General features: G+C 36.1%; 1 protein-coding gene across 1 annotated transcript in view; it reads left to right on the top strand.

The window, feature by feature from the left end:
• CNTN6 (contactin 6) overlaps positions 1-25,677 on the top strand; it is a 266,480-nt gene that overhangs the window by 217,590 nt on the left and 23,213 nt on the right. Inside the window, exons 12-21 of the mRNA XM_082412474.1 lie at positions 969-1,144; positions 1,513-1,630; positions 2,269-2,427; positions 2,549-2,695; positions 4,810-4,880; positions 12,401-12,635; positions 12,746-12,861; positions 14,231-14,417; positions 24,006-24,118; positions 24,882-25,050. Coding sequence (XP_082268600.1) covers positions 969-1,144; positions 1,513-1,630; positions 2,269-2,427; positions 2,549-2,695; positions 4,810-4,880; positions 12,401-12,635; positions 12,746-12,861; positions 14,231-14,417; positions 24,006-24,118; positions 24,882-25,050 — 1,491 coding nt within the window. The remainder of the gene's footprint in view (positions 1-968; positions 1,145-1,512; positions 1,631-2,268; positions 2,428-2,548; positions 2,696-4,809; positions 4,881-12,400; positions 12,636-12,745; positions 12,862-14,230; positions 14,418-24,005; positions 24,119-24,881; positions 25,051-25,677) is intronic.

The following is a 25,677-nucleotide window of genomic DNA, read 5'->3' on the forward strand; positions in this document are numbered from 1 at the left end:
ACATACTTTATTTTGGTAAGATAGTACATATCTAAATCCAAATGTATGTCCAGGGTTTTTTTTGTGTGTGTGGTTACTGAGTTGCCATTTTGGTCAATTTACTGAGTTGCCATCTTAGTCAATTCTTAGTCCTCTAAAATCAAAACTATGTATTTTGTTATAAAAAATGTAGTCAAAAATGATATCACTATGAGTCTCTTTTAACCACAGAAATATAGGACTCACAAGTCCAGCTGGAACACTGTTTGGAATTATCCTTTGAAATGGGTCAATGACATGATATGAATTGTAGAGTAAGGGCTGATGTTGTGACTCATATTTCTAGAGAGAAATTTTTTTATGATAGATGTGTAATTCTAAAATTGTGAAATCTCGATGAAAAAGAAAAAAGTTACCTCCTTCCTATTCGTGTTGCACCTTTATCTAAAATAGAAATTTTTTATCACAGCTATGTCAGAAATAGAATAAATATGTTGTATTCACATTTGCAAATATAAGGTTATGATTATAAATCTCGATATAATATAAACTAATGTAGTTATGATCTTAGGGATGCAATTTGTCTCATAGTATATGAAATTAACATAGAATATTTAGAGCTGTAACCATTGTGTGGATTGTAATATTGTGGCTGGAATTTCAGAATAAAATAATAATAAAAATGGTGTGGTGCATTCTCTATGTAGGGAATGCTGTCTTTTGAGGTCCACAGTTTTCTATGAACTACTCATTTTTATATTAAGTATAAATGAAAGTATATCTTGAATTTTCTTACAAGTAATAGGCTACATTGATTAAGGCAGAAATATTTGAAAAGTGGGAATATAATTTTTCATATTGAGTATAGTAGAGCTTCATGTTGTATTTATGCAATTTCAAACAATGGCAAAACCATTCAAAATATATATTTTATAGCCATATGCTAGCATTTGATAAGCTTTTATAATAATAATATTTTTTCTCAACAGAGAGGACTGTTATTACCGTGCCACCTTCCAAAATGGATGTTACAGTTGGCGAGAGTGTAGTCCTACCCTGCCAGGTGTCCCATGACCCCTCCATTGAAGTTGTATTTGTATGGTCTTTCAATGGAGATGTCATAGACTTAAAAAAAGGAGTGGCTCATTTTGAGAGGATTGGAGGAGTAAGTTGCTGAAATTTTTAAGTGCTTAATAAAATGAATCAAGTCTTTTACATGAATCAACATCTTTCATAATTATTCTCCCCATATTGATTTGCATGGATAGTCACTGTCTGTTTATGAAGTTGCAACTGTTTTTGTTTTGTTTTATTTTGTTTTATGTCTTGCATAGAAATGCTTGTGTTCTGGATGCAATTATAATAAAGGGGATAATAAAAGGGATCAAATATGAGAAACTATAATGATACTAGTATATCTCCTAATTTCAGAGCTGCCTCATATTTAGTATTTATCCAGCTGTAAAAAAAAAAAAAAAAGGGACCTGCTGTGTATGATTATGTTTTTATCCCTTTTTCCCTATCTATCTGCAGGAATCTGTTGGGGATTTGATGATAAGGAATATTCAGTTAAATCATTCAGGAAAATATCTATGCACAGTAAAAACAACTCTGGAAAGTTTATCTGCTGAAGCTGATATCATTGTGAGGGGTAAGCATAAATGGTGAAAATGAATGAGCACACAGTTTATTCACAATCAAAAATGTTAATATGTACTGATACATGGTAGATCTTTGAGTAACCACATTATGATAAAAAAGTGAGATAAATAGTACAGATTTTTTATTTTCTAAACTCTAAGACTCCAGGGTACGGGTATAGATATGGATATTGAAATGAGTGGGTTTTGTCTCTTTATTAGGAATGGTCAGACTTAGCAAGCAGTGTCGGTCCCTAAAATTTAGACATGCTTTCTATTCATAATAAACCATTCTGGTCAGAGCAGGGTCAAAGTCACATGTTCCTGAAGGTCTCCATATCAGATGTATTTATTTGAGTTAGCTTTCAAGAGAGAATGGACGAGAATGGTTCTCAATTTTTGAGGTTAACTCCCTATCGGATGATATTCAACCATCCCATGACTGGCATTTTCTAATCTTCAAGGGAAGCATTTCTAAATTAATCTCTCACCATGTAAGTTGAATTAATAGGGCTTTATCTCAAATAATGTGCTAAAATACATTATGTTCAATATTTTATTTTCTAAGCATAACAGATAGACTATCCCTGTCCCAAATCCATGAATTTAATAATTTCCAATATAGTCATCATAAAACATATTTTTCAAGGTCCCCCAGGTCCCCCAGAAGATGTAAGAGTGGAACATATTTCCAGTACTACTGCTCAACTAAGCTGGAGACCAGGCTCAGATAATAACAGTCCCATTCAAATATTTAGTATTCAGGCTCGGACACCATTTTCTGTGGGTTGGCAGGCTGTTTCTACAGGTAAGTGACACAAGTATTTTTGAATAATTTTCTAAAACAGATGGTGTGTTTGTTTAATTGAATAACTGATTGTTTTTAACTAGTGCCAGTTTAGGGGCCTGAAGCATCTCCTTCTTTTCAGTTCCAGAAATTCTCAATGGTAAGACATACAATGCAACAGTGGTTGGTTTGAGTCCTTGGGTGGAATATGAGTTTCGTGTTGTTGCCGGGAATAGCATTGGGATTGGAGAACCAAGTAAACCATCAGAAGTGTTAACCAAAGCATCAGGTAAGAAATCAATGTCTTCTAAAGATGTGGAAGACCTATTAAAGTCTAGTTCCTAAAGAAAATAAGTAAGAAGTGTAGTATTTTTGGTCCAAAATCAGAGGCAGTAAACCAGTGGCTCTTATTTTCCATTTGTATGTGCACAGAGCAACGTGTATTTTCTCCCAAAAAGTGAATTCAAAAAGAGATGATTATAGTTAAGCAGGCATGTCAAAAATTAGAATTTTTCAAAAGCTGTCCTCTCATCTCATCTATTTTCTAGCCAAAATCCAATAGAGAATCTGTAGATTTGTAAATGCAAATGAGTTACTGCTTGTTTCATTAAATGTTGTAGCCAAGAATTAACTGAGACTCTGATGGTGCAGCCAGCCACATATTTCCATCTATTTCTCAACTCTGACCTAGCTGCAGCTTCATTGAGCGATACTATAAATTTTTCCACAGGCAAATGAGGTAAATTTTAAACTCATTTAACAGAAGTGCTAATTGAGCATCAACTGGTTCACTGAACAGCAGAATACAAGTGGAACCTGCCTCAGAAATCACACCTTCTTAAGCTCTTTTCAATGGATCCTTTGTTCCACTCTTAAACTTTCACATCCAAGGTGATACTTGATCTGTGCAATGCATGTAGCCAACAAAGTTCACATTCTTATCCAGTCACCTATGAATGATCACTGATGCTGCTGGCTTAGTTTAACAAGCACAAACTATTACAACAAAGTGTGCGTAACTGTCAGATGTCAATAAATCATTTTTTTGAAACTAAAGGTAATGCTAATCATTTTATTATAGGATTAGGGCTGGAAAACAGCATATTTGGTAGTGATATCTTAAATCATTCTAAAAGTTTAGAGCTGAGAGGAGGGTCCTTCCTTTGATAGAGAAAGAAAAGGAAGACCAGGATGTTAGCTGATTGTTTTGGACAAAGTCAGGATTTGAACCCAGACATCCAGACTTAGGCACCAGCATTCACCATAACAATGGACCTTAACCTAAATGAGATAAAGACTGACATAAGGAAATGTCTAAATATAGAAATTCCCAGGCCCTACCACAGACCAACTGGATAAGAATCTACAAGTGTGGTCCATGCCTCTGGATATTAGCTTCAATTTCAGATTGTTTGTTTACAGCTGATTTATATTATGATAGTTTTGGGCAGGGTTGATGCTAATTCTAAAGTTTTTACAGTAAAGTTTTTATGTCACCTTCTGTTAACCATTGGCGCTCTCATTTCAGTAGCATAATGAGACTTGGTGTTCATAATGATTTCCCTGAGGCTCCAAATCATACTGAAGTGAGAGGTTGTGAGGTTTTGTTTGTTTGTTTGTTTGCTGGTATCATCAAAGACAGTTCTTCTCAATATGGCTTTAGGATGAGTATGGTTCATTTGAAAACTGAAGAAAAGAGGGAACTTTATTACCCAGAATAGTGGAAACTTTTGCAAAGAGTTAATTAAAGTATAATTTAAAATAATTTCCTTATGTATCTAAACTAGTCAATTGTCCTGAAATATGTTACTGTAAGCTGTCAAGTACTAGAAACCCTGCAACTGTAGAAGCTATTCCCAATTCATGCTGCTTCTGGCCAAAGGCATTGGAAGGCTTAAAAGACAGGGCATAGGTTCAAGGCAATCTTTTAAATAAATTATGAACATCAAAGCAGGATTCATTTTTAAATGTTAAAATATCCTGATGGCTAACAAAAAGAAAAATTATTTTAGTTTATTGAAAAAAATTAATTAATAGACTGCCTAAGTAACTTGTTTACAGCACAACTGTATAATTAGGCACTAAATCAGCAATGTTGCGGTTACCATCTGAATGGAACATCATTTTGCCAATTAGTAGATGATGCATAATAATGTCAAATACACGATGTTAGTCGATTTTTAATTAATTTTGGAGCCAGGGTGCTCTTGTATCAAACACAACTGTGTCCTCTCTCTTAGAAATTTGGATATGTGTAAACATAATTTATGTTCATTAAAAATGCAAGACTCTCTCATAATGTGTCTGCGTGAGATTTTGAAAGGTGAAATCCAAAAACAAAATTCTTCCCAATGAAGAGCTACTTTAGTAATTGCCATCCTATGTTTCTCTTGGTTGCTTTAGTCCCTGTCGTGGCACCAACAAACATCAATGGAGGTGGAGGAAGTCGGTCTGAACTCATCATTACGTGGGAGGTAATTTTCTATCCAACTGAGTTACTTTGAAGGAAAAAGATTTAGCTGGCTAAGAGGAATATTGAAAAACAAAAAAGAAGATTTATTTGATCACTATTGAGTATATAAAAATTCGTGGTATGAGAGACTCCTGATGATGCATTATTTAAAAGAGGTATTGGAAACTTTTTGTATTTCTACTAAAGTAAGAGAGTGTGACTAACTCAACACAATTTGCTTCCAAATATAAGAAACAGACGTTCAATGTCTATTGAAGGTGGGTCAGTAGCATTTTTGTTATTAGTTGATGAACTGGAAATTATTTTATTTATTACCTCTAGAACTATTCATGAGTTAGACTCAGCAGAGCGCAGGTAGAAAATAATTTCCCTATCATTGTTCTTTAAATCCTTCCTTTGTTCTTCCCTGCATCTAGATGAAAGCTTAGGCAGATGGTATAGCTTTTGTAGTCATTATTATTAAGTATCAACAAGTAGGTTCATTTTTGTACTTAAAATTTTTTCAACCTGGTTTATTATCATAAACTTCAGACTTTCAACCAATCTAAAGTTTCTCATTTCCAGACGCTCAGGCCTGCCTCAGCGGAGAAATGCTATAGTGTGAAAGGGAACGCATAGTCAGTTCTCCACCTTTTCTCCACTCTGCTATTCAATTTCTCCTTTCCCAAACTAGTTCCTCCAGAGTTGTAGTAAACTGGGATTGGGAGGAGAGGAAAGGGACAGAAAAAGTCCTGATTGCTGGTACATTTGTAATTTGACTTTGGTATACTCTAGGAATGGTAAATGACCAGACGTTGACATTTCATAGAGCGGTTTTTTGTATTGCTTTGTTTTTTCGTGGTTTTTGGTGGTGGCGGGGAGGGCGCAGTGTCCAAAGAAGTGCCCAAACTTTTGGTTGTCATTCCTTGGTGCAAGCTGCCGGAAGGTCTCCTCAGTTCCTGGAATCTGGTGGTCCATGGCCAGACTCTTCTGGTAGAGGTTCTCTCTCTCCTCTAGATGCTCTTTGTGGATATAGCATCATAAGGTTGCAACCTTATGATGACAGAGCAACCATAAGGTTGTGCTCATGGATAGCTCCCTACATGGTTTTCACATTTGCCCTCAGCAAACATGCACCTTTGCTCTATGTTCCATGGAAGTGCAGTGTGTCCCCACTTAGCCTCTCTTCACTCTACCACAATACACTGTCCGGGTCTCTCTCCCCTTTGGCAGTTTCTCAGGCATCTGTCAGTTAAAAGAACCTGCATCCCCTAAATTACAGAGAACATATACCATGTGTTTCTTTCTGAAGCCTCTTCACTTCGTTAGGCAAGGGATAAGAAGTAGCTCCTTTGCTTTCCCCTGGGTAGAGGGGTAGGAATGCACAGCTTTTTCTACAACCGTCTCAAAAGAAATATCTTCCTACTAATCTCTCCCTAAACAAACCAACACTCCCTTTCTGTGCATTTCTCTTGGGTTATAGGCTAAGTTTTGCCAGGTAGACTTATATATAAATGGTTTGATGTCTCTCTCTAGAATGCATGGCACTTCATACCTTTGTTATCAGCTTTGAGCCCCAGCTATAACTGATAAAAGAGCCTTGCCCTATTTCATTGCCCTGTGTACATGTTTCTGACACTGTGGTGATAATTTTCATAGCCAAAACATCCACTTCCTTGGACATTTTAATATCACACCTAAGAACATGATGGCTATGGATATTTTAGTTAAAAATCATGATGTCTGATATGTTAGAGGGCCTCTCATTGGGAGGCAGGGGTGGTTTCATCCCTCAGGAGATATTTACAATGTCTGAGGGCATGTTTGGTTGTTTACAACTAAGGGGAGAGGTTCATCTGGATAGAGGCTAGGATGCAGCTAAACATCCTACAATGCCCAGGACAGCCCCCCATGAGAAGACATTATCTGCCCCCAGATGTCAAGAGTGCTAAGGTTGAGAAACCCTGTTGCAGAATAATAGGGATTCATTGCATCTGTAAATGATTTTACAGTAGTATAAGACCGTCTATATATATGGTCCATTTTATTCCTCACAAAATCTACAAACAATAAATGTTGGAGAGGGTGTGGAAAAAAGGGAACCCTCTTGCACTGTTGGTGGGAATGTAAATTGATACAGCCACTATGGAGAACAGTATGGAGGTTCCTTAGAAAAACTAAAAATAGAACTACCATGTGACCCAGCAATCCCACTACTGGGCATATACCCAAAGAAAACCATAATTCAAAAGACACATGCACCCCAATGTTCACTGCAGCACTATTTACAATAGCCAGGACATGGAAACAACCTAAATGTCCATCAACAGAGGAACGGATAAAGAAGACGTGGTACATATATACAATGGAATATTACTCAGCCATAAAAAGGAATGAAATTGGGTCATTTGTAGAGACATGGATGGACCTGGAGACTATCATACAGAGTGAAGTAAGTCATAAAGAGAAAAATCAATATCGTATGTTAACGCATATATGTGGAATCTGAAAAAATTGCTATAAATGATCTTATTTACAAAGCAGAAATAGAGACACAGATGTAGACAACAAACGTATGGATACCAAGAGAGAAGTGGGGGCAGGATGAATTGGGAGACTGGGATTGACATATATACACTACTGATGCTGTGTATGAAATAGATAACTAATGAGAACCTACCGTATAGCACAGGGAACGCTACTCAATGCTCTGTGGTGACCTAAATGGGAAGGAAATCCCAAAAAGAGCGGGTGTATGTATACATATAGCTGATTCACTTTGCTGTACAGTAGAAACTAACACAACATTGTAAAGCAACTATACTCCAATAAAAAATTTTTAAAAAAGAAACAAAAAAAATTCTATTACAGATAGAGAAAAAGTAGTATTATTAAACCCTCTTCATATGAGAGAACACTGAGACGCAGAGATGTTTTCTAAAGGTTGTAAACAACAGAGCCAGGAACCAGGTGCAGCTGCTATAAAAGTTGTCCTTTCTTCTGGATGTCTAGTTTCACATATGTGTTATGGGCCTAGCACAGTGCCTGGTATGTAGTGTGACCTCCTGAAGTACCTGTTGAATGAATGGATGTGCACAGAGAGAGATGTGGCTCACTTGTGGAGCACTTACAGGATTTTCAGTGCGGTGCTGGACATTTCATGTCATTTACTCCTCATGACAATGCTAGCCGGTGGCAATGCCATGTTCAGAAAAGAAAATAGGCTTAGAAATGCAATACAGGTGGGCAGAGAAGCATCTGAATATAGGACTCTCCATGCTTTTTTACTTTGTCCTAAATTAGAATTCCAATGGTCCATATGCAAAGTCATGGTTTAGAGAGGCCAAGAGTTTTCCTGTATCTGCCTTGAGTAGTAAGTTAATCAAATTATTCTTGTTTACCAAACACATTTCCCACAGAAACACTGACTCTCAAGTAGTCTAAAACAGGATTGGTTTTGTGGGATGGTGAGGAGGTTATTTAGGTTTCAATATTCTTTGAAGGCCATATAAGCATTTCATCACTTGCCTAACTTCACCCCTTGTTTTTTCTCCTCCATGTCAGAAATTACTAAAGGTTGGTAAATCACAGCTTTTACTCAGTCTATACGTGAGGAGAATGGGAAATCCTATGTATACTATTCTTAAATAGAGATGATGTGAATTAACAAAAAAAAAAAAAAAAAAACTTTCCACGATTTATAATATTGTTTTTAAAGCCAGGTTCCAGAGACCATCACCTATAGGCCAAATCTGCCCTGCTCCCTGTTTTCCTAAACAAATTCACCCACCACCATACCCATTCTCTTATGTGTTATGTATCACTGCTTTCATGACATTGCAAGAGACCCTAGATCCCCAAATGCTCAAAATATTTAAGCATCTGACCCTCTACAGAAAACTTTTTCTGACCTACATTTTTAAAAAATTAAGTTAAAATCATTCCCTCTGTGTATTTCTTCTTGGGATATCAGATATGAGGATACTAACAGAAACTATTACATAAATGGATGCAAGTTCCCATTTATCATTCACATTTGGCATCATGTACATGCAGTTACTGAGCCAAATTCTTCTGGTGCCCAAACTTCTTTAAGGAATCAGTTATGTGTACTTAGAAGGAGATGCATACATTAATTCGAGCCACCAGAAGGCACATAGTAACACTTTCAATTCAGTGAACACTAACGAGTGGTGCAGTGGGGGTACAAAAATGAATTTCTTGAAAAAAAAGTCTTTATGTTCAGAAATTGACAGGATAGTCTTAACTCAGCCTGAAAGGAGGTCAGGAAAGGTACCATCATAGCATATCTGAACTATGCTGTGAAAAAGAACTCGGGGATAAAGAGACCATTGCAGGCCAAAGTCACCGCACTGTGGATGAAGAAGTACCCATTGAGCTTTCAACACTAATCCAGGTCCAACCACTGTTCTAAACTCAGTCTGACTCCACCATTATGGTTTATAAGTACACTGTGGTATAATCGACCTGTGTTTTCTCCTGTGCCAAAATAATGTGTATTTTGTGTATGGTTATTTGTTTTGGTTTGTTATCTTTCAACTAACCTAGACATGATATCTAACTTTAGGGATGTAATAACTGCTAACCTTTTTTAAAGGTATCTTTACTCATATGTTATTGTAATTTATACCCAAAATACCTGCAAGTTTGAGGTGCTTATGATAAATGTCTCATAAAAAATATGACTATAAAATTAGGCATATAGGATAAAAAACTGTAGAGTAAGAAATAAACACCCAAACTGCCCATTGATACACTTTTTACCTAGAGGGTCAGCCAGTAAAATTATTCAGCCTTGCAAGCTTCATGGCCTCTTTCACAACTTCTCATCCCTGCCATTGTCATTCAAAAGCCATATATCATTATACAAATTAACATGTGTGACTGTGTTTCCAAAAACCTTTATTTTCAAAACCAGACTACAGGCCAGATTTGGTTCAAAGGCCGTAGTTTGCTGACTCTTGGTCTATACTAAAAATGTAGTTCTTACAGACACTGTGGTAGAGAATGATATTGTTAATCTTTATCAACTTTAAGAGATTTCATTACCAGAGGAATTTTTGAATTTCTGTATTCTGCTGAATACTTTCTCTGCTTAAAGGAGAAAACTCTCTTTCTGGCCACCTTAAATAGCTATATATATTTCTCCATCATTTGGCTCTCAGCCCACATGAGAAGAATGAAAGGAAGGACCTAAATAAGCCTTTTTTTCTCCTCTAAACTGAGCATGTTGGACTCAGATCTTCCTTGAGGGAACACCATGTGAAACATTCATTGCACTTCACTACCAAAAACAAAAGTCCTCCACTTTCTCCGATGAACTAAACATCTTGATTAAATCTAAGATCAGAGAAGCATCCAAAAGAAATCAAATTCTCTAGCAAGTAGCTTAAATTCTCATAAATCTCTTCCATACCACTCAAAGTTAATCATTTTAATTCTGATCTACCTGTGAAAGGGAAGTGTCAACACAAGGAAGCATTTTCTTTCCTAAGATTTCAGGACATGTATTTTTCTTCTCCTTTTCACAGTCCGTATTCCTTAGACTGTTCCACATGGCAAGAAGCAGAGAGCAGCTCAGGTCATCTTGGTTAATGGGGATTTATTTTAAAGCTACATGGGAAGTAATGAGGATGGGAAAAAGTCTCAGTAACCAAGCAGACAGGGCAAAAGAAGAACCGGAACATCACTCATCACTGTTCTGAGAACCGTAGCCCTACCCTGCTGTCATCTATTCTGGTAACCCAGCCCCAGTTCTAAGAGTCCCTCCTGCTCGTCCTTCAGTTCTTCCTATTTACTTTACTTACAGTTTTCTACTTGGCTAACGGCTAAATTCTATCTCTTCTCTGTATAATTTACAGCTTAGATTTTCTCCTAGCTTCCACTGCCTCAGTGTTCCTGCTACTGTATGTTTTCCACTTATTGCTTGCTCTAAGTTTATCTATTATTACCCCAACACACCTATGTTTCATATTCAAATTCCATAAGGGAGAGGAATTAATTGGGTTTGCTAGTCACCATAGAATTCAGAGATTCTGATGGATAAAGAAGTTGTGATACAAATATACAATGGAATACTACCCAACCATAAAAAAGAATAAAATAATGCCATTTGCAGCAACATGGATGAGATTATCACACTAAGTGAAGTAAGTCAGAAAGAGAAAGACAAATACCACATGATATCACTCATATGTGGAATCTAAAATATGGCACAAATGAACCTATCTAGGAAACAGACTCACAGACACAGAGATCAGGCTTGTGGTTGCCTGGGGGAAGGGGGTAGGGAGGGGGATGGATTGGGAATTTGGGGTTGGCAGATGCAAACTATTACATTTAAAATGGATAAACAACAAGTTCCTAGTGTATGGGGAACTGTATCCAATCTCCTGGGATAAACCACAATGGAAAAGAATATTTTAAAAAGAATGTATATATGTGTAAAAAAAAAAAGAATTCAGAGATTCTATACCAGAACACCTCAAAGATTCTGACCAAGAGGGTGCCTTTTGTTCTGGTGCCCACTGCTGGATAACCAGATGTGGTCCAAGTCACAGGATAATGTGATACAATAAATGGATACCTTTGGTAAGGAAAACCTCAGGAATAAAGTTGTGTGCATGAGAGACTCAAGCCTTATGCCCTATCAGGTATGCTTTATTAGTCTACATGAAAATGTTCAGAAATCAAAAGCATCTTCCTTTAGAGAAACTAAATTAATTCTATCATTTTAAAATATAACTTTCTTATAAACAGCTGGAATATTTGTCTAAGTTCAAGGACTAATTCATTTTCACTTCTTGATGTGATTATTTATAATGTTATAATTATTTATAATGGGGAACTTGTATCTATTTTTGTTTTGTAATTTTAATAAATTTAAGTTTTAAATGACTCAAAGAATTTTGTCTCTTTGGGACTTAGCAAACTTTTTGTTGTTTGTTTTTTAATGTTAAGGAAAGTGCACACTGATACTACGACTAATGAAGATGTATGTTTCAAAAAAAATTGGACGGTCCCTTATATGTTTGTGTTTGAGTAATAGTCTATATGTTTTAAAGCAAATATTATTACACATTGATTATATTACCTGTATTTTACAAAAATTTGTTGAAAATGTGAAAGGAAAACATGGCTAGCCTTGAAATAGTTAACAAGCTAATTTTGTGCTGAGTTTAAAATTTTATATCAAAATTATGTTTTAGCTTATAAAATCTTGCAATCTTCTAAACCATTTTATTATTACAATTTAGGAATAATCAGGAAGGATATATAAACATGTAAAACCTGTTTTACATTTCCATTTAAATTTTTCATTTATTTATCTGAGTATCTTAAGTTGGGATCATTTTTCTAATTGGCATTCCAAATAGAAGTATTTTTTTTTTCAATACTTCATTAAACAGGGTAAATATCCATGCTATCTCTACAAAAGATATGCCAAACAATCAATAAACATTATAATAGCTGTACAATACATTTTTCTAAATACTCAGTGATTGATCACTTCTGCCCAAGTCAATTCCAGAAGAACTACAGAATGGAGAGGAATTTGGATACATCATCATGCTGCGGCCAGTTGGCTCAACAACATGGACCAAGGAAAGAGTACCATTTGTAGAATCGTCAAGGTTTGTTTACAGAAATGAAAGCATCACCCCCCTCTCTCCCTTTGAAGTCAAAGTGGGTGTATATAATAAGAAAGGAGAAGGAGCCCTGAGTACCACGTCCATTGTCTACTCTGGGGAAGATGGTAAGTTGTGGTCAGCATGGAATGCTCCACCTTGAGACTGTATGTATATTTTGCATTTGTTTTCATGAACAACTCTGCTGAAGATGGTTGTGTCTTTCTCTGGATGGCAGAACCTCAACTGGCCCCAAGGGGAACTTCTGTTCAAAGTTTTTCTGCTTCGGAAATGGAGGTTTCATGGAATGCTATTGCCTGGAATAGAAACACTGGAAGAGTTCTGGGCTATGAGGTAATCCACATTAATTTCACTTTCTACTATGAATATGCCAGCTAGCAATAGCTCTGTTCAACGGTCCTGTACTACTAATCTAGTTCTTAGTATATGATAGTATATGTCTAAAGGTATAGAGAGGAATTAATGGAAGGGATCTTTCCAGGTGATCTTAAGCAAGCAAAGTAACAAATGGTAGCATTTAAAAAGTAATCAGGTGATTATCTTATTTAATTATCCAAATTGCAGTCATGTTTGTTTTTTGGGGAGAAGTAAACATTTAATCTTCAGTGATCTTAAACCATAGAAGAATCTCACTGGGAAACCTGCTCTAAGAACTGGAGCATAAGTTGAAAATTTAGTCATCTCGGAAAAGGCAGTTAAGCGATAAGAAAAAGCCTACATTCTCCTAATCCGTCATTTATAGTCTATCTAGAATGAGGCAAATCACTTTGAATTTATGGGCCTTCATTCTCACAAAGTTAAGGGATGAGACTTATTAATCACTTATTGTTCCTTTGACTTGTAAATCTAATGATCCACAAAATGAGCTACAAGGTTTACTTTATTTTGGAGTTAGAATAAAATTATGATTTTGCCTTGTACTGTTCTTTTTTTTTCTTTTTAATCTGAACCCTCTTGTCCAAACAGAAAGTTCTACTCATACGATAACAGATGCCTCTGCCACTCCAATCCTAGAATGCCTTACCTCTTATCTGAACCCTATTTATTTCTCAAAGCTCATCTCTAGTCTCCCCTGCTCTTTGAACCCTTCTCTGATCACTCCCTGATACTATCGTTCTTCAAATTCTTTTAGCATTTATTTCCATATCACTTTTTTGGGATTCATTCTCTGCTTCCTTTTTACATATGTACTCTAATATCTTAACTAGATTATAAGAGGTTCAAAGGCAGGTACTATGCTTTATTCTCTCTTGCCTTTTCCAATGTGCCTAAAACAGTGCTAATGCACAGGAAGGCCTCAGTAAAAGTTGAATTATTAATTCATCTGTGATTTAAAAAACTCTCCAGGAAATGTCAATAGTAAAACATAATGTAAGTCTTTGATTGACAGTATGAATCTTGTTTTTCTCTGACTTATTGTATACCCTTTATTAAAGCTGTCAACCTTTAGATATTTCATGAAATATTTTATTGTGGTAATCTAAAAAAACCTAGGTTCTCTAATTTCCATTGTGAATTTGTATTCTTTTTTTTAATTTCTTCCCTATAAATTTTGGACTTTGATTATTTTGTTATTGTTGTATAACCATTTTAATTGGAAAATATTCTCTCATTTATGCTCCTGACTTCTTCCCATATGCCACTGTGGTTGACAGTTGTTAGGAAACAATAAATTTATTTGTTCTTTGTTTTTAATGATCAGGTCTTATACTGGACAGATGACTCCAAAGAATCCGTGATTGGTAAAATTAGGGTCAGTGGAAATGTCACAACCAAAAACATCACAGGGCTGAAAGCTAACACTGTCTACTTTGCTTCCGTGAGAGCTTACAACACTGCTGGGACAGGGCCCTCAAGCCCCCCAGTCAATGGGACCACCAAGAAGTCTCGTAAGTATACATCACATTGCAGGGACCAAGATTCACCTACAGTTAGAAACATTCCTTTGCTCAATCTCCATTTCATTCTTACCACCTCATCATTTTACTGATCACTTTATTTAGTCAAGTGGGTTTTTCCCTTAAATCTGGATAATTGTTGAAACTCTCTGGTAACAATCAAAATGAACTATTCTGATCTTTTTGGAATTGCAAAAGAGAAAATATTTTCAGTATAAATGAAAGACAGAGAATATAATGGCTCCAATGCCCTCTTCCAACTTGAGTTCATAACCTGACCTCCCATCCTTGGAATGTTAAGTGGTTACTTAATCTTTCAGTCTCAAGATCCTCATCTGTAAAATGAAGGAAAAATAGTACCTATTTTCTCACTGGGTTTTGTTCAAGATTAAAAGAGATAATTAATAGAAAGTGTCCAGTACGTACTTTAGTAAATGCTTAGTCAATGATTTTTTATTTGTTTTTGTTGGTTTGGTTTACCATTTGAGTCTTGGTGTGATCCTTGCACTGTCAGATACCTAGATCTTTCCTTCTATGATATTTTATCACTGCAAATTACTTGGTAGCCCCTGAAATCCAAGAATTAACTCTTGTGCTTCTTTTTATCTCCCTTAACAATAAGCTAAATATCTTTCACACAGATAGGACCTACTAAATAAAGGATGAAGAGTTGATTGTTGCTGCATTTGTCCTGTGAGTGAGTCTGGTATTGCACAAATATTCCATAATATGAAGCAAAGTAGTAAATAGCAAACTGATCAGATGTGACTTAGTAAGAGCTGCAATTTGTAATTTTTTATAATTGCATAATAGTTACATATTTCTTGTATATTGTAGATGAACATAAATTGTGTTAACAGGCTTTTTAAAACACATTCTTTGGTCTCTAAATCCCAATGAAAAAGAGTAACAAATATAGTTGCTGAATTCTGAGAATGACTAAGACATGAATTCACTGCTACTAACCGACAGGAAAAAATACAGCTTGCCTTTAAATACTGCATTCGTTTTTTTCCTGTGTATTGTGAAAGAATAGGTGGTTTAAAAATGTTTGAAAATCAAGTGATACAAAGTTTTTTTTCCATATACATATTTTTCATGTCCAAAAAGAACTTAGGAATCATCTCAGTTAATAGGTCTTTGATTACAGAGTGCATTACCCACTTGTGTTCATATCACCAGCCAGTAGCCAGAGATTTGTGTTCTAATTCTGGGTACGTCAGTGACTCATGACCTGATACAGGACAAGACATTCCATTTTTCTGCTTTAGTTTTCTTAACTGTCAAATGGAAATTTTCTCTGCCCTCACTATTTTCTCAAATTATCAGTGAGGCACAAACGAGGTTCTGATTATAGGAGCACATTGGAAAATACAAAGTACTGTAGAACTGCTAAGCAGGAAACAAACAGATGAACAAAACTCTCTAGTACCAGTCCATTTTAAGGGAAGAGTATGTGTGGATCAACAACTCTTAAACCAGCTCTCCTTCAATCCCCTAGTTTGATAAAGACTAGGTCATGAGTGATCTTCTAGAACTGACTAGCTAGAGAAGTGGTTCTATTCCTCTTCCTGTTTTACTCCATTTTGACCAAGTTGATGAAGTCACTGCCATATACCTGTATGAACGATTTGCTTCCATGGTCCTTCTAGAGTCTAGCCTCTTTCAGTTAATCTGAAAATCCGATTGAAATCTCCAATCAATCAGTGTTTTTAAATTTGCCCAGACATTTCCTTCTAGCTGACTGAGAGATGCCAAACTCACAGAAACTCTTGTGTGTAATTTAGTTTCTATCTCAGGCAAAATCAAGGGTGATTAGAAATGCGTAAAGATAGTATCAAAAAAACCTCACAGATCTGACAGATCTGTGATAAACTGACAGACATTTTAGTGTAGTTGTTGATGTAACACTCAAGCCAACTCATATTACATGCGATTCCATTAACCAGTTTAAGGTGGGCTGAGACCTGAACAATAAACTTAATTATCAAAAAGATATAGAGATATAGATATATACATGATATACATAGGAGACCATGTATATACATCTATATATACACACACACATATACAATTGTCCTTCAGTAGCCTAGGGGGGGTTGGTTCCAGGAGCATCCACAGATGCCCAAGTCCCTTATGTAAAATGGCACAGGGTTTGCATATAACCTACATACATCCTCCGTATAATTTAAGTCATCTTTAGATTATTTATTATACCTAAAACAGTAAATGTTATGTAACTAGTTGCAAATACAATGTAAATGCTATGTAAATAGTTGTTAGCAAATTCAAGTTTTGCTTTTTGGAACTTTCTGGAATTTTTTTCAAATATTTTCAATCCTAACATGGTTGAATCTGCCAATGTGGAACCCAGAGATATGCAGATGCAGAGGGCCACCTGTAAAAACATACATACAGGGGCTTCCCTGGTGGCTCAGTGGTTGAGAATCTGCCTGCCAATGCAGGGGACACGGGTTCGAGCCCTGGTCTGGGAAGATCCCACATGCCGTGGAGCAACTAGGCCCGTGAGCCACAACTACTGAGCCTGCGCGCCTGGAGCCTGTGCTCTGCAACAAGAGAGGCCGTGATAGTGAGAGGCCCGCGCACCGCGATGAAGAGTGGACCCCGCTTGCCACAACTGGAGAAAGCCCTCACACAGAAACGAAGACCCAACACAGCCATAAATAAATAAATAAATTAATTAATTAATTAATTTAAAAAAATACATACATACATATATATATACATATAACCTTAAAAATAATGTTTTTCCTTTAACTTGAATTTGCTAGTTTGTCCATGCAACCTAAATTAACCATGTGATAGTTTGTGCTAACCTACTCTATGTGTTTAAGCAGAAAACTTGTTTTAGACACAGTAGCATCAGGTTTGCTCAGTTGACCCACTTGGTCCTACAAATAGGCTTGACTGAAATTTGGATTAAATGCCAAGAATATTGTTGGTGGTTTGTCTGAGTGTTCACATGAGATCAGCCCTATCAAAGAGTAGGAGACATATCCTTTGAAAACACTTTAATTAACAGGGAGTAATTTTATCAAGATACAGTGCTAGAATATATCTGCTGAGAGGAGAGTGAGATGAGAGTCAAAGTATAAACTGAAGTTTAGTGTTTCTTTAGCATCCGCATTCTTTTTTGATTCAATCCAACACACAAAAACCCTTGTAATTCCTAATCTCTTTCATGAAAACCTTGTTTCAATATTTCTTAAATTTGGCTTTCACCAGCCTGTGTGCATCAGCATTTTTATAAAAATATCCAACAAGGACTTGAGAATAAGGTTCTACAAGACTCTATCTCGTATTTGGATACCAATAAAACCTCTAATTTTATTCTTTCAACATTTTTTATCACTAACATTATGAAAATAGAATAGAAACTACTTTAGTCTCCTACTGTTGCTATTCAAATTACCACAACTTAGTGGTTTAAAACAATATAAATTTGTTTTCATACACTTCCAGAGGTCAAAAGTCAGAAATGAGTTTCACTGGCTGGAAAACAAGATATGCGCAAGGGCTGTGTTCCTTTTGGAAACTCTAGAAGAGCATTTGTTTCCATGCATTTTCTGTCTTTTAGAGAGCCTCTCCCCTTGGCTTGTGGGCCCTGCCTCTATCTTCAATGCCAGCCTCATGTTATCCTCAAGTCTTCCTCTGACTCTGACTTCCTCTTCTATCTTCACATTTCCTCTGACTCTGGCTCTCTTGCCTCCTTTTTTCCTTCATCAGCATCCTTGTAATTACATTGAACCCACCCGGAGAATCCAGGATTATTTATCCACGTCAAGATCCTTAACATAATCACATGTGCAACAAGTAACATATCCACAGGTTTTGGGGATTAGAATCTGGACATGTTTGGGAGGCCCTTATTCTGCCTATGACAGTTACAAAATACTGAGCACTCATGTCCCAAGCCCAGCATTAACGTTCTACATACTTATCTCAATTATTACAACACATCAAGGAGTATGTTATTTTAGTTCCTAGATACAAGAAAACAGATGCTTAAAAAGGTTCTGCTGTGGCGTCTGTTGGACTGGCATACTATGAACATGGACTCTCTGAATCTCTGGATCCCATGGACATTGTACTAGTTTGCAATCTTCATCTCTAACCATCTGAATAGTCTCTCTCTCTCTAGACTCTCAAATCTTCAGTCCAGACCTCAAACTGGCTTGAGATTTTTAGCCCTAAAATGGAATCGTACTCTCTTCTAATTCCAAAATTTCACTGTCTCCTCTATTCCAGAGAACAAAGAGTAGAGAAAGGTGTACAAGATCTTTCACAGTCTGTCCCCAAATTTCTTTTCATCCCATTCCTCACCTAGCCCTCGCAGCACCAGACTTACTGATCTTCTAAAGTTTAACATTCACTTATCTAATTTCACGCATTCTCCCAGTTTGTAGTGGTCCCACCATGCCTATAAACAAATATCTTTTCTACTGATCTATAAATTTCCCCTTTAATATATTTGCATTTTACTGGGTGATCCTATAACTTTGGCCCATTGTGAAATATTGTTGGAAAGAGCTAGAAAAGAACTTCAGAGTGAAATAAAGTTGGGTATGAATCCCAGCCCAGCCATGAACTGTGTGGTAAGTCTAATTACTTACTAACTCAGAACCCATTTTCTCAACTGAAAAACAGAGATGACTGTACTTTCCTCTAGAGTTTGCTCTGAGAACTAAGGGATATAATATACACCAAGGTGACCCAGAGGCAGCCATATAGTGAGAGATCAATGTGTAGTAATATATATTATTATATTTCTTCTTTAGAGGTGATTTCACTTTCTTTGCATTTCTTAAAGTAGGAAAGCCCATCTACTTTCTACTTTCTTTCTTTTCATAAATTTGTTGCAGAAATTTTCTTCAAGGGTCATGGAAGGACAGGCAAAAGCAAAGATGAGAAATGGCTTTAATGAAACATTGAAGATAGCTCTGATTCTAAGTGTTATCCCTGGATCTAACTTTGATTTTCCATGTCCTTGAGATGACACCAACATTACCTCTGAATAGTGGTGACAGCAAAAAATTCTGCATCCATCACACATTCATACTGTCACTGTCTAGATTTTCCATTTGATATTTGATCATCCATTGTAAATTCTGAGAAAGCAGAGCTCACATTTACCAAAATCTCTGCCTATTCTGATTGGGTACGCTAAACAGAAGACAGAGCCTTTTTTTTTTTGAAACATGATGAATTAGTTAATCACTCAAGAAAATAGTGCCTCCCATGAGCCATGCACAGGGTTAGGTGCCTAATGGAGATTAAAACAGGAACTATACCTGCCTTCGGGCAATTGCTCTTTTAGTGGGGAGGCAACTTAAAACAAGAAAGAAAATGAAATAATCAGAAATTATGAAAAGTAATATGAAGAAAATAAGAGGCTGAGATATACATAAGGAGCACCTATATGGGGAAGGCTATACATTTTGATATGACATAAAAGATAAAATGGAGCTAGTGGACAAAGAGACCTCCAAACAGAAGGAACAGCATATGCAAAGCTTCTGAAGTCTTTGTTATTATTGTTGCTGGTGATGTTGATAGCCTTACAGGTTTTTTTAAAGTAAATATCAGTGGTTTAACATTAAGTATTGTAGCTTACTAAAAATTATGTCTTTCCAAAAGACAAGTGAGGAGCACTGCAAGTACAAATATCTTGTGATCCACACAGACTTCGCTTAAATGGAATTTAGATTTACAACCAAAGGGAGGAAAATATTTATATCAATTCCAAGAGGAAAAAGCACTGCTTATGTAGACAGAAGTATTCAGAGCCAGTAACAGAAAGTGTTTGCAAATTTTGGTTCAATTTGGCCCTTGACGTCGACTGACTAGCACTCTGTACTGGATTTTTCTTGCTGTAAATAATGCAATCAATCCATATTTAGACATAAAGGAAGCATTAAGCTTTTATTTCATCTTGCACTTATGTTCTTTCTCTCTTTCCCAAATGTCAACCCCATGCTGTTACTTAGAAGTGTAACATAAGAAGTTGTTTTTGAATTGAATTCACAGTGTGAACTACAGTGGAATATAAATGCCATCTACAGAAAAATTGATCACAGGGAAGCCATTAGAGCTGCAGAGGGCTAGTTTAATGTTGCTCTGTCATTTGATTAATAGAAAATTATTTAGTCTTTGGAAATTGCCTGCAAAATTCTTTCAGTAAACTAGAAAAGTGCTTGTTTGTTGAGTAGGTACTTGGTACTTGTACCAAGTAGGTACAAACATCCATGGCATGTGTTTTATATTATCCACATGACAGTGTTTTGTTTTTCCTAGGTAATACAAATTTCAATTTCATCATAGATATTTACAATCCAGTTTAAGCAAATACATCAAATTCATGAAATCAGAGCTGTTAAAGGTGTTTATAATAAGATGATGGCCTTTTGAAGCACATTTTAGAAACTTAAAAAAAAATATACTAGACACAGGGCATTGGCATTGGAGTCACACTCATGGACAAAGATAAGAAAAGCTATAGACATGAGAACTTCCCAGAAAATTAGCTGAGACTTCACCACTTTATCTGCCTTTCAAAAAGCACATAAAGAACCCAAGTAAGAGCAAAATTATTAAGGGAAAATCTTGAGTATACCCTAATTATATTTAAGAAGTGAATCTTTTACAAACTTTGGAATTCTGTTATTAGTAGCAAACCACATTGAACACAATGGAAAAACTGATTATGTCATAATGCCACAGTGAAGAACTGCTACTCCCACGAAGAGAATTAACAGTTACTGAGCTATTTAGTTTGCACCACTAACCAAGATAGGAATATTTCCTATTTTATTTCATGGAAGCTAAAACTCTTATAACTAGAATATTTTAGTCTCATTCCAAAGATTGGAAAACCAGGCCTCTTGTAAGAGACTGGATACAGATTCAGGTCTCTCTGACTTCAAAGCCCAACTCTTTACACCTCCCATATAGCATGAGAGGTAAAGCATTCCAAATAATCCACACGATTGGCCATTCATACCGTGAGTTCATTCCTGACAGAATGTTTCTCATTTTATGTCCATGGAAAGCCTTACTTCTGCTTTGGTAGATGAGGAAATAAATGCAAATGTTCCAGTATCAGAGACACAATCACTACCATATAGTTAGTGGAAGTCAGTTCTTCTCTCTCTCAGTCTGGAGCTTCATCAATGGATTCATAGTGTTAAAAGTAGTCCTTTTTATCTAAACATGCAAACAAACAGAAAAGGCACAGCAATAGATGAAACCTTCAGAATTCATCACGGCCAGTGACATCAAAGGATTGAATTTATATTTTTTCTGTATTGATTGTACGATGTTGTTAATGTTTTAAAGAACAAAGTAAAAGAAATGAGTCACAAGAGTATATTAGATATTAAAACTGTGGTATCTTAGGAGAATTTTTATATTATCTCTTTTATAGCTGAGAAAAAGATTAGAAAAGGCACTTTGGGATAAGTTGAGGGAAAACAGTTACAAAACTATAATCACTGCCATCAGCCCTTCAGAAATAAACGTATTGACAACCATTCACTGAGTTCTTACCAAGCGCAAAACTCTCAGTCTTTTTATTATGATTGGGTTTATACTGCCAAGAAATGTACTAGGGCATGGTTGATCCAACTGGCATGTTCGTCTTATAAATTCACGTGGATTGCTATAGGTTTGGCCATGTCAATTGGCCTTGATTATAGGACAGCATAATGAATGGACTGGCCGCACTGTGTCACCTATGGATCTTCCCACAGCCCAGTACATAATTAATATGACCCAAGAAAATCACACAGGACCCCAAGTAGTTTTTCTTTAGCCATCTATTACACAGTCATTTATTCAACACATATGAAATATATGCCTCCTCCTACATGCCAAGCACCATGCTAGATGATGGAATACAGAGTTGAACAAGGCATATGTCCTCAGTAAATTTAAATAAACACAGAGCACGAATAGCTATAATTCAATGTGATAAATTCATAATAAAATATGAACTGAGTCCCATGAGAGCACAGGGGAAATATTTATCTCTCCACTACGTCCCAAATGAGGTGTAAGTGACTGGGTGAATGATATCCCAGGGGCTTGGCGAAGGCAAGTAGGTGTATCATAATGCAAGGTTGGACACCCTGTGATTCTTCCAGTGGCACATAAGACATTAAATAGCAGTTGAGTCAAAACTCCAAAAGAAATCATTTCTATTTCCATCAGTGTTATAATGAGTTAAATATTATGCTCATTCAGCCTCACAAATTCAAATAAGATGCCAAAAACATCTTGCTGGGTAGTTTTATCTTTGCCTCTGCTATCCAGCTGAATTATTTTTAATGTCTCCAGTTTCTTAAATCTCAAAAATAATCATGTGGACTCAAATCTTTGAGAAGCAGTATGCTGTCATGGAGAAAAACTAGATTAAAAATCAAGAGACCAGGATTCTGACTGGGATCGGCCACTCATTAGCTGCATGCTTTTGAAGACGTACATTTCCAACCTGGACTCTAGTTTGCTTGCATGTAAAATTTTTCAGTTGGACAAGATCCATTAATTTAGAAGGCTGATTCTAAATACGTCTTCCCTTACTTCCCACTACGTTTCTCCCAGAAAACATTAATTTCAGGGAACTAAAAGCACAGTTTGGATTTAGAGTAAACACCTTTTGGGATGATCATCCAGTTTGTAATTTTCCCTCTTCAGGGTTCCTACCAGCTCTATCTATATTAAGTGACATGTATCTTTCTCACTGTCTAGCCACAATTGGGCTAAGATAGAATATGGCCAAATTAAGCCAATCATCAGCTTTTACTTGGAAATTCTAGCTTGGACTATCTCTGAACAGAGGAAGTTTCAAACTTCAGGTGTAGGTGGGCAGTCATGATTTCTGCCACACACACTGAGAAGAACAAAGAGATGGTCTATGGCAAGATGAGCATGCAGCAAAAACTACTCTGAGAGGTACAGAGAGGAACTTCTTGGCTTTTGGACATTTTTTGTCCCTTCTGAGGCTCTGCTGCATTCTGCCATGAATTCTAAGAGAGTCTCCTATATCCTTCACAGTATATTCCTAATATTTTATTTTAAAATACCTTGATTTGGTTGTATTACTTACAGTGAAAGTCCTAACTAGTACATGATTATTAAGTAAAGGACTACTAGGAATGAATACCTTTGTGTTGATATATGTAAAAAGTTTGCCGCCTGAGTTTGTCTGAGATGCTTATTGATTGATGGACAAATTAAACACTAGATAAAGGAGCCCTCCCTCTATTCATATATAGTAAAGTAAACAAATTCAACAGCAGTGATTAATAAATTAATACTGGACATCCAGCACGCCATTATTAATTCATAAGTTTGTCACAGAGATATTTCCAAATGACCGGAATTTGAATGAATTTGCTTACTCTGATTAGAATTAATATGATATTTCAAAAGACACTGAAAACATTTTAGCTCCTTCTATGCTAATTATCCACAATTTATTTTCCCTTTTCATGTCGATGGGTCATACAGTAACCATGAGCTAATTTATATTCATTTGGATCTTTGATTATCTTTTTAAAGCTCCAAGCCAACCACCAGCTAACATTGCCTGGAAGCTGACAAACTCTAAATTATGCCTAAACTGGGAGCATGTAAAAACCATGGAAAATGAGTCTGAAGTATTGGGCTACAAGGTGAGTATTCTGTTTTTCTTTTAACCATATCAATTAACTTACTAAGGAACCAGAAATGTCAGAACCAAATAAGAAACAAATATTACGCACATGGAAATATAGGAATCTTATTTTTCCAATGTTCTGAAAATACTTGGCATTGCTGCTTTTAAATTCTTCATGGAAAATTTTATATTGTGAGGTCAGAATGTGTCATGGAGCATTAAGAAATAAAACTTTATAGTATGCAACATTCTTTTTTCAAGTGACTCCCCTTGCCATCAAAAAATGATGGTGTATGTAGATAGTAACTGTGAGATGAGTATGAGGTCAAAAAGCATATTCAAATAGAATTTCTAGAACTTAGGCTACAGTAGGATATCATCTTTTAACAACATAAAAGGACTCCAACAAGAGTACAGTCAAATACCCAGAGCAAACCATTTCCATCAGTGGTAATGAACATCCTCTCCTGGCAAATGCATATAGTAGTCAAACATCTGAAATGGGTCCAAACTAACCAGTAACTTTTCACGCCAAGCTCCAAAGATAATGGCCTCAAGCTATTTAATTAATAGAGATAAATCTATTCTCATTTCAGAAGCACTGGCCAAAAAGGAAATCTTTCTCTTAACAACTAAATCTAAAGAAAAGGCACAGACCAGATATTTCCATCCAAGGATTACAGCATGTATAATGCTCGCGGTGTTATAGTGTTCCATAAAAGTTTCTGAACCTTAGATAAGCAACATGTCCATTTAACTTGATTCACCATTTTATTCAGATTCTGTACCGGCAAAACAGACAGAGTAAAACTCATATTTTGGAAACAAACAACACATCTGCTGAGCTTCTGGTTCCATTTGAAGAGGACTACTTGATTGAAATAAGAACAGTTAGTGATGGTGGGGATGGAAGCAGCAGTGAGGAAATTAGGATTCCAAAAATGTCAAGTAAGTTGAATCACCATTCCTGTTGTAGATTTTGAATCCAGACAGATGCCAGCATGAAATCTGGGCTCTATGAATCTTTCCAATTCTTGTTTAAATGTTGGGTGAAAAAATAAAAGGTCTATAGTTCCATTTTTCAATTGTGAGCAAGAGGTGATGAGTCAACTTTCTTTAATCCCTCAGATTTACAACATGCTTATATATCACAAACAGTTTTATATTTCCTCATTTGAATCAAAAAAAAAAAAAACCCCTCACAACTGTGTCATTGGTATATGCTTCACTCTATGGGCACAAAAACGAGAAAGTTTTTCCATGGGTACTAACTTGGAGGCTTCTGAGAGCAAGGATAGCAAATATGAAGCACATGTACATAACACCTCTCTTCCCATTTTCATGGCGGACATCACTAATCGATTACGACATTCATACTGAGCTGAGTCAGCACTTTCAAATCCTCTCAATATGATGTCCTAAGCAGGTAACATCAATCGGTCATATTTAGCATGTAATAATAATTTATTATTTCTGCTTTAGAAGAATCGCTCACGTATCTACCTGAAGCTGTGACTCAGTATAAGTCATCAGCCGCCACGTTAGCCAATCCTACTCTGCCCTATAGTCAGACTT

The sequence above is a fragment of the Balaenoptera physalus genome, assembly GCF_965194825.1.
Source record: "Balaenoptera physalus genome assembly, chromosome: 11".
NCBI classification, from domain to species: Eukaryota; Metazoa; Chordata; class Mammalia; order Artiodactyla; family Balaenopteridae; genus Balaenoptera; species Balaenoptera physalus.